This window comes from Egretta garzetta, unplaced genomic scaffold (assembly GCF_000687185.1).
Source record: "Egretta garzetta isolate BGI_Z169 unplaced genomic scaffold, ASM68718v1 scaffold401, whole genome shotgun sequence".
Classification (NCBI taxonomy): Eukaryota; Metazoa; Chordata; class Aves; order Pelecaniformes; family Ardeidae; genus Egretta; species Egretta garzetta.
Genome location: NW_009258651.1, coordinates 1,034,233 through 1,044,522, shown reverse-complemented (window position 1 = coordinate 1,044,522; position 10,290 = coordinate 1,034,233). Strand labels below are relative to the sequence as shown.

Genomic DNA, 10,290 nt, shown 5'->3' with positions numbered 1-10,290 from the left:
CCCACACAACTGGCCTGGCACTGCTCTGAAAGACTGACCTAAAGGAAAGATTTTACATCGCTGCATTCCAGTACTGTATGGGAAGGCAAATGATGATAACGGAGCTACAGCAGGTACAGACAGGCAGAAAGACCATTTTAGGACGGCTGTCAGGCACTTTGGAGCAATCCTCTCTGCTAAGGTGGCAGCTGCACCCGGTGCTAGCTGAAACAGCTTCCTTCCATCCAGACTGATCAAAAACCACCTCATTATTGAAAACTGGGTGCAGAAAGCACAGCGGACCTGTGATGGAGTCAGCTGCATCACCCACCAACCTTCAGTGTCTGTGAGAGGAACCAGGACCACGCATGCTGATGGAGCAGTGATAACGAGTCCAAGCCGTCAGAACAATTTATTGCAGTTTGTAGTGCCTGCAGCTGCTTTGCCTTGCTGACCGCTCGCAGCAAGGAGCTGAGCAAGGACTCCAAAGGTATTTCTCCACAGAGCCTAAAGCTTTGGTTTTTATTGTAGCTACTTTTCTTCATCTTTTGTCCACTAAAACCTTTTTCTTAGCACCTGGATAAAAACCACATAATAAAATCAGACAAAGACCAGATTCAAACATCTTTTCATATGCCTTTTATGCACCTTCGGTGGGGATTCTGAATTTATATCACCAGGCTGCAAAATCCATCCCCATCATGAACCCAAATTTTATTCCCATGTCCTGTAGAACTCCTCCTCTCCCAAATGCCTCAAGGGAGAGGGGAGAAACCTCAAACAAAACAAATCCCCAAAATCAACAGCCTTTGACAAACTACGTGCTACGTCAACTCTTGGAGCCTTACGAGACACTTTTAGGTTAGACTGTACAACAGTTTCTAAATAGGTTCTACATTATACGGACATTTGTTCAAAACTCTTTTGTGCCCACCCTGAGCAGCCCGAACGCTGACCGCTGGCGGGTGCCGTACGCAGCGCGCCGCACAGGCGCTAGGCTGTCACCTGCGCAGCGCAGGAGTAACCGAGGAAGGGGCGGCCGTGCCACTCCAACGTAAGGAACCACGAGCCTCCCCTTCACCTGCCAGGGTTACACACAGCAACTAAAAAAAAAAAAAAAAAATAAAATACACCTACACAAAGTCCCAGGTGCTGGCGGTGACACACCTGCTGCTCAGCCAGTGCTTTCCATGCACGGCAGGTGTTCACACTTGTCCAAATGATGAGGTATCTAATGTCTTTCGGAGAGGTGGAGGTACCAAGTCTGTTCAAAACCCAGACCTGTTAACGTCTCAGCAATACTGCTTGCAAAGAGATGAGCGATAGGCAACCGCTCCAGCTCCAACCAGGACTGAGTACCTGTATGTCGCGTTGCTGTTCTAGTTTCGTACAGCTTAATGTGACATTCCACAAAGTCGAAATAGTGTGCTTTGTTACTTGCTCATTTGGCATCTCTTAAATAGGAAAGTTTTAAACTTTCAAGAACAAAAAATTAAAAAATTGGTTAATTGACCTTTATACTAAAAAAGTCACAGTTTTTGAAAGGATACTTAATACACCTGCCCCACTCTGACGGTGAGCGCTCAGATGCATTAAGAATTTATCCGCAATAGTTCTGCTAACAAGGTAGGCACATAGTGGCACGTAAACGACACAGGGCAACCAGAACAGCAAAGGCACAAGCTGGATTTTTTTTTTTTTTCTTAAACTTTTCAAGATGTTGGTTAATTTACAAAGAAAAATACTCTCTACTTCATGCAGAAGTATTACATTTGTATTTTATAGCACAGGACCATTGCAGAACTGCTGTCGTCTGATAAAATGGGTCATTTAAATAAAAAAAAAAAAGCTCTTTGCACTGAGGGACTGAATTTCTGAATTCAAGGCCAATACATGTTCTCATCTGTCAGGCCGAGAACATCTGAAATCCTTTGTGTTTCTTCTTGTCTACAAAAAGCATTGCCTGCACGTTTACAGTAGTTACAAGTTTTCTGGTGTGCTATTTTCAGCTTGTGTTTGTTTTCCTACACGTCACTTGACTAAGAACTCAAAAGTCGCGATGTCTGTAAAACCCTCAGCTGCTTCTCTCAGACAGAAGCAGTTTACAACACCGCTACAGCTACGAGTCCGACTGCCATCCTCTGGGAACGGGGCCTCTTCAGGCGCCTCGGCTCGCACCTGCAGGCCTAACCGCGGGCGTTCCAGGGGAACCGCTGGAAGCAAAACTGCTTCCCCGTCAGGGGACAGGAGCAGGAAAAGTTTCAAACCAGAACACGGCCTTTAGCAATCCAAAGTGAAACCTAATGCAGCGACTTCAAACTGTAATTTCTGCCCACGGCTCCGTTCTGCATTTTACATAGAAACGATACAGTTAGAGTGAGTACAAAATTTTAGTTTACAAATGGAAAAGATCTTTCTATTAAAAAAAAAAAAAAAAAAAAAAAGACATTTCACATGGTTACCTTAAATAGTTCTTATATGTACCGTTCCACATTGTGGAAAAGCTGAAGTATGCAGTCTGGACTCCACAAGTTAAAGAAAAACAGAATTATATGTATTGGCACAAATACTTACATCTACATCTGTACAGAGTAAAAAAAGCTGACAACCCTGTCCCACCAGCGCAGCGAATGCGACTGCTCTCCAACACCCCCTTTCCTATGTGACTGCCAACAAGCGACAGCGAGATGGGAACTTAAGTCTTAGGAGCGTGGTGCCAAAAAGTTCCAAACTGCTTCGTCAGTCTCTAAAGAGAGGAAATCAGAAGTATGTCCAAAAAAGCATCAGTCCACTGAACGTGCTCACAGCTGAGGTCACTGCAACTGCACTCGGTACGCGCCTATGAGCAGCTTCACCTGTAAAAGCAAACAAAGGTTTCGTATAAAGATCGTTCACAGGTAACTGCTGCGTTAAGCACTTCCAATATAAGAAAAGCCACAAGGAAAGGCATACAAAATTGCGAGTGACCCAGAAAGGGGAAAAGAAAAGGAATTTGGAATCCGTGTTTAATGCAATCAGTTTCTAGCAGCCCTACTGCAGTACGAATGGCTTGGAAGAGGACTTGAGCAGAACACCACTGTGTCGGTGGTGTTTAAACAAGTTAGCCCCAAATCTGAACTAGCCGTACACATGCACTTGCACCTGAATACAAATTCAATTTTTGCCCTTTAGAAAAAAAAAAAAAAAAAAAGGATAATAAAACATCTAAGAGTATAAATTCTAAATCTGAAGATCTAGACAATTTCCTGGTGCATCTTCCAAGGCTAAAATAAATGCTACCAGAACAGGATCTGTTATTCATCTTGCAACACGTAGTGGGACAACTGCCCAAACCACCTGGAAAACACAACAGACTACACAGACTACTCAAAAGCAGACCGCATATCCTAGCAAATACTTCCAAGTGCTCCTAAACACACAAGCAAAAACATCTGAATGCAAAAAATAACCAACACTCCACGTATCTGTTAGTCATTAAACTCGCAGCGTAGATGGGGAAAGTGTTTAGCTGTAGCATTACTTTATCCTGCTGCATGACGTATTCTGACTGCAGCACAAAACATTTAATTTCGACAGAACTAACACCCTTGCAATGTTCCCAAGTTCCAGCAGCATCAAAGGATGGAACCGTAACCGATGGGAACTGGGACGAGGAGATGGCGGAGAGTCCTTGGTTTTACATTTGCAACATACAAGTAGAAGCATTTGGACTATGGAAGAGTTGTTGTACCACAAGTTAACGTACACATTTAATTTTGAGAGCATGTTGTACCTTGGCAGTAGGAGCTTCTGCTAACCGTATAAAAAGCTTGTTAAGGCCTGCAGTAGGGCTGAAGGAATAAATAAAGTGACTATCCTGAAAGGAAAGAGAAAACGGACAACATTAATGGCAGGATATGGCTGCAAGTGCTATGTGAGTTGGACTGATAGAACACAACATTTTAACTATGCATTTTTTGAAAGGAAGTTGTGTATACTGCAAAGAACCTTTGGTGGAACCAAAGAAAACAAAAGGACTTGAAAAAGCATGGTTGGTGACGCATTTAATGGATTTTAGAAAAAAAAAATATCAAAAATTAGAAATTTGTCATTAGAAATATGAGGTAGGTTGTTAAAACAAGGCCAAGTAAGAACTAACTTGGGTCAAAAATTTGAGAGGCAAAGTGAAACGGCTTAAAATTCAGCATTCTCACCTGCCTGTTCAAGCCCTCCATTCTGAAGCCACAGAATCACTGAAGGATTGAGGTTGCAAGGGACCTTGGAGCTCATCTGCTCCAACCAGGCACCATCTGGTGCTCGAGCAGGGCAACCTAGAAGCAGGTTGTCCAGCACTGTGTCCCTGCCTTTTAAGGCATACATTTTTGTGGAGTCTAGTATATGCAAGGGCTGTAGTTCTCTCTCTACATACAAAGAATAATTAAATTTCATTAAGAAAAAAAAAAAAACAACAAACAAACCCATCATGATAAAAAAATGCTTCACCACAAAACCCAAATCAAGGCACTAAGATTTCCCAGTCCGCTCCATAAAGACTTTATAAAGCAGTTTTAGAGTCAATCAGTTATATACGAAAAGATTTACCAAAAATACAGGGAGCTGGAATTTGTCGTTTAAAACCACAGCTTGTACGCTGCATGGTCCGCAGAGCCGAGCAACGACTTCTTTACCAAAGAAATTTGCGTGGAAAACAAAGAGAAGAATTCCAGATCCTGAAAGGGAAGGCAGTTCAGTCACATGCATTTGAAATAAGATCCATTATTTACAACCGCATACACTGCATGTTTGAAGACAGGTACATATGTATACATTAAAACAAGTATTATATAGTGTATATTAAACACCAATGGAGTATCAAAGCAAGATGCAGAAATCCATTTTCCCAAGCCAGTGGATCCCAGCACAGAACACAACTGACCTGGTCACTAAGTTAAGGTCTTTTGGCAGCAGAAATAATTGATGTGGCTGTTAGAAAGGAAAGCAAAAGGGATACAGCAATCCTCACTACACTTCGCCCCTGTGGTTTTAGGTTTACCTAAAGAGAGTTATGAATTCAACGTGGTTTGGGTTGTCTGTTCTCCTGGCAGGGACAACTGAGCCCAGCCAGTTACAGATCTTTACGAACTGCACTGAGATTAATTAGTATCTGGATTCCTGAAAGAATGAAGAAACATTCCTAAGTATCCTGGGAATGTGATTCCCAGCTTTTGCAAAGGCAAAACAGAGTTGATCGATGCTGGCTTCTTTTTTATCGTATTTGTAAACTGCGTTTGTACCACGATAGTGCTATGACTATACTCCAAGATTCCAGCGCATTAGATACCGTCTACAAAACACAATGATCCATACAAGATTTTCTAAGTATGCTCTTAGATTAAGATTTTTCAAAATTATTAATTCTAAGGTAAACCACTCTTCCTGTAATACCTGTCATTTAGCTAATGTAACCCTCACAAACCTAAGGTTAACCTATGAACAGGAGGAAAGAAGCTGTGTATGTGGCAATAAGAAAACCCTCTTAAAAAACAAAGATACAAACAACCCCCCCCCCAATGCATCAAAACATTGCTCCTCCCCCTATGCTCCATAATCAGAGCATCCTTAATGTAATGTGCTACAATAAAATGTCATTCAAAAATAATTTCTCATAGCAGATACTTTAAGACATACTTACAAGGCAACTTCTTAACGCGCTGGTTTTTTGGGGTTTGATTTTTTTAAACCCAAACAAAACCCCACCACAACAACAAACCCCTACCTTCTGGCACATTTTGGGGGGGTTTATAGTTAAAATCCGTAGAAAAGTCTGGCCCTTCACAGAGACGATGACACGCGATTGGAAAGACTGGTTCCAGCAAAGCAAGACGAGCTTCAAAATAATCCCTGATGGTATCTTCTGCTACTCTTGAGAGCCTAAAAGACCAAACAAGTGAGGCTACACACAGTAAAATTACTTTACCAGACTTAACGAGACCTGACGCAAAAAAGGATTCCAGATTACCTTTTTGCATTCCCGATTTTCAGGCATGAATGCCTTCATCACTAGCGTTTACACACAGATGAACCCCAAGTCCCAATACTTTGTTAATAAAACATTTTGCCAGTGATCTGTTTGTGAAATTAATCTACCAGGTGCACAAAAATAAAAAGCTAAGACAAATGCACTGCAGCAGATTAAAAAAAATATCCAGCTAGCCACGTATTTTGAAGGCTTTTTATGTAGAAAGATGTCCCTGAAACATCAGTATGTACCTAAACAGAAACAGATAACCACCTCCCCAGCGTGGCTGATTTATTCAACCAGACTAATAGGTAAATAACTTGCTGTATAATTTTATTTGCAATACTATTGAAAAAATGCAGTTCCCAATTAAGTCTACTAAAATGCAGTGAAAAAGTATCAACACTACCATTAGTAGCCAAATTCGGGGTTTTTTTGTTTGGGTTTTGTGTCACCTGGTGTTAATTTAAGCGAGCAGCCTCGCCTTCAAAAGGGAGACTGCATTAACCAACAGTGTTTGGCACTTTTATGAGCAGGTTACCAAGTAATCCTCCTCAGAATGGTGTTTGGACACAAATGGGGTTTAAATGCTCTTGCAAGGCAAAGGTCCCGGCCCTCAGCTCTCTCGTTAGCTTTTTGAGCTGTTATTCAGAGCAGACTTCCCCTCCACGCTAGCTCAGATTACCATCTGCAGAATCCAGAACTCAAGTGTTTGATTGGAAAGAAACCACAAGAACTGCCGTACCAAAGCAAGCCCGGAAGCCCATCTAGCCTCCTCTCCAGATGCTAGACAAAGCCGTATTAAATATGGGAAATTAAACAGTTGTCTTTCTTTGGTACACTGTCCTAGTTTCCAGCAATCTGATTTAGAGGCATCCAAAACTAGAGACTGCAGCCAAATTGCACCTCTTCTCACATCTACTTAACCCCTTCTACAATCCCACGCATTTGTGACCACAGCATTCTGCAACCATGAGATCCATAATTCAGTTTTTCTGTGCAAAAATATTCCTCCATTTCAAACCTATCACTAAATCGTTTAACGGGATGGCCTGTAGAGCTCGCCTCATGTGTTTGGGTTATTTTTTGTTGTTGTTTTCTGATTTTATTTTAAAATTTGACTTTTTAATCTGTCCCAAGGTGATGTGTATCGCCTCCTTCAGTCTATCCTCACAGTAGCTACTCCATATCTCTGATCATCTTTACTTTTCCTTTTTCCTACATCTGTTTTCGAAAGGCACGTGCTATTTAAGGCATTCGGACAGCATGGATTTATGTTCTATTTTCAGCTCCACTACTACTGTGTTAGCTTCCTTTCTGACTGACAAGAAGCACTGAACTGGTATTTTTAGGTGATGAGTCTAGAAGCTTCCTCACTTGGCAAGAGCTGTGTTACTCCCTGTATAATTCACATTACTACAGTGATACCCCCCCAGACATCACTTTGCATTTATCAATATTTAATTTCAACTGCCAGTTCGCTGGTAAAATTACGTGTTCAAGATCTTCCAAACCTCCTTATTCAGATTAGCCAAAACTGAAGGTGGCAGACTTTAAACAGGAGACAAACTGGAAATGGCATCAAATAGTGAACGAGTGATGACATTTCAATACACTGAACAGCAGGTACCAGATCACTTCTACCTGCATGCTTGCTGTTGCCGTAAAAACCTTAACTCACAAGTCACGATTTCCTTCCCTGGGGAAGAATCCATGTATCCACTTCAACTGCCCCTGCTCACTTTAAGCAGGTTTCTATGTTTGACAAATTATTATTGGTTTTTATGCCTTTAGCACTTTTTTCCCCCCCCCATTTAGCCTGCTCTAAGAAGAAAACATTCCTTAGAGCTTCTACCTGCTCAGGACAGAGGTTAGATGCAGCGCTCTGCAATACCTCAGGCAAGCTTTACAGTGTGTTAAAAATACTGCTATCACAATACTTTCCTCCCAGTATGAAACTGGATCAGAACACATTAGTTCAGCAAAAATCAGTAGCACAAAGCCTAGTTGGAAGCCAGTCACTACTGGTGTACCCCCGGGGTCAATACTGGCTCCGGTCCTGTTTAACCCCTTTGTTACAATCTGGATGATAGGGATGGAGAGTACCCTCTGCAAGTTCGCAGATGACACCAAACTGGGAGGAGTGGCTGATGCACCAGAGGGTCGTGCTGCCATCCAGAGGGACCTGGACAGGCTGCAGTAGTGGCCCAACAAGAACCTCATGAAGTTCAACAAAGAGAAGTGCAAAGTCCTGCGCCTGGGGAGGAACAACCGCAGGCACCAGGACATGCTGGGAGTCACCCAACTGGAAAGTGGCTTGGCAGAAAAGGCCCTGGTGGACACCAGGCTCAACAGGAGCCAACAGCGTGCCCTTGCTGCAAGGGCGGCCAATGGTATCCTGAGCCACATTAGGTATTGCCAGTAGGTCAAGGGAGGGGACCTGGAGTACTGTGTTCAGTTCAGGCTCCTCACTACAAGACATGGACAAACCAGAGGGAGTTTAAGGGTCCAACGACACCCTAACTACCTGCACTGACTTTACATGGTGGTTTTGTTTGGTGGTGTTTCTATTTTTTCTTATGCTTTTAGCAGAGTATTTTATTTGGCATGCCCTACAAGAGTTCGCATTCAATTATCCGCTGCTTGTACACTTTAATTTTACCAATTGCTGTATTTCTAGTTTAAGGAATCTCACTTCTAATAATTCCTGTTTCTTCCTTTCCATATTTTTATTCAGTGTTTAAGCAAGCGTCTGCCAATTCTGTTAGCTCACATCATTTTCATTTCACATGATTTATTAGTTAGCTTTCTGCCCAAACCAGATCAGTTTTTTTCCCTGATACCTCCCCCTCTTCCCCTTGACTTAAACCAAAATTATGATTATGACATGCCCAGTATTGCAAACTTTACCACAACAAACTTCAAAGTACAGTTTACTCACGTTTCCAAATGACTCTTGAGCTGCTCATACACCAGTACGTTATTACATTGTTTAGCAAAATGCAGCGCACTGTTCTGATGCTTTGACAAAATGTTGCAGTCTGCTCCGCTTTCAATCATAAGCCGTACTATATCAGAATTCCCTCTTTTACAAGCCTGTGCAGAAAGTGAGAAGATGGAAGGATGGAAAACAACGATAAATCCCCCGTTAGAACAGAGCGTAACATTGGAGTAAGCAGAACTGCAGAAATGAATTAAAATTAAAAATTAGTTACAATTCTGAAAACAAGTTTAGGTATTTGCTCTGCAAATTGCACCCCATAAATATTTTAGCTTTATCCAGGCAACACTACATACCTGATGGCACAGAAAGAGCACCACTCAGGGTTACCAAATGGACTTAATTAGAAAAAAGAAGAAAACACCCCCAAAAGTTCTAGGAACACATGTAATCTGGTGGAGTTCAGTAACTGTAAACTTTCTTGCAATTGTTTACCTGAACAAATGGGTTTCTGCAGAAGTATTCAGAATGACCAAAGCATCACATCCAAGTGTCTGTTTCTAGGAGTCTCGGTTCAAATGGTACTTTTAAGTGTGCAGCAAATTAACAGAATTTGCCCCAAATTGTTATTTAGCTATGTTAGACAGTCACTGTTATCAACAGTGTCCAAGGCTGTTCAGTGTTACTTACAGCAAGAATTTCAGGGCATGTCAACCAAGACTTGACAAAAGTACAGGAAAGTCTAAAGAAAGCTTGACTTTGAAGAATGCAAACACATGCTCGTGGCCACTTGTTTTCAAACGCTTCATTCAGATGAATTAGGGAAAGGCAGGAGAGACAGCAATTTCTATCTTCATGAGGCTTTTCACTTGTTAACTTCTGAAATTTGTCTCAGTTCTGAACTTTAATCTGTGCTTTCAATCCTAACCTTCCATAAATAAATAAACTCACCTGTCCCCCTCAATAAAAATCCCACCAAAAAAAAAAAAATCACATACCGCCTCAGAGAAAGGAATTAAGTGCCAAGACTTTTTCTCTCTTTTAAAAAGTATGATCCAGCTCTTAAGGTTAAATAAGAGTGACTTGATAAACACATTTGTATGTTTATCCACACATGACTAAATTTGTTCCAGTAAGTTACTGGAAATGAAGACCCTATTCTTTCTATCTGCACAGCAAAACAAATATCCGGAATAAGTAGGCTGCCAATTAGAAAGTATGTACAGCTGTGCAACAAATACTAATAAAACCTTTAAAAACAACAAAGGTCAAAACTGAGGTTCATGAAGGCAACCAAATTATGAAGAGAATTTGGACTGAAGTGGCTGAGGAAACCACAAGCGTGTTATCATTTTCTTTACAGAAAATGTGA

General features: G+C 41.5%; 1 protein-coding gene across 3 annotated transcripts in view; it reads right to left on the bottom strand.

The window, feature by feature from the left end:
- Positions 1-2,511: 2,511 nt before the first annotated feature.
- Positions 2,512-10,290, bottom strand: part of MPHOSPH8 (M-phase phosphoprotein 8) — a 17,764-nt gene continuing 9,985 nt past the window's right edge. For all 3 annotated transcript variants that reach the window (XM_035903767.1, XM_035903768.1, XM_035903769.1), the window contains 5 exons: positions 8,919-9,073; positions 5,735-5,889; positions 4,561-4,688; positions 3,752-3,835; positions 2,512-2,834 (listed from right to left, as the gene is read on the bottom strand). In XM_035903767.1, the coding sequence (XP_035759660.1) occupies positions 2,793-2,834; positions 3,752-3,835; positions 4,561-4,688; positions 5,735-5,889; positions 8,919-9,073 (564 nt within the window). In that variant the 3' untranslated portion in view covers positions 2,512-2,792. The remainder of the gene's footprint in view (positions 2,835-3,751; positions 3,836-4,560; positions 4,689-5,734; positions 5,890-8,918; positions 9,074-10,290) is intronic.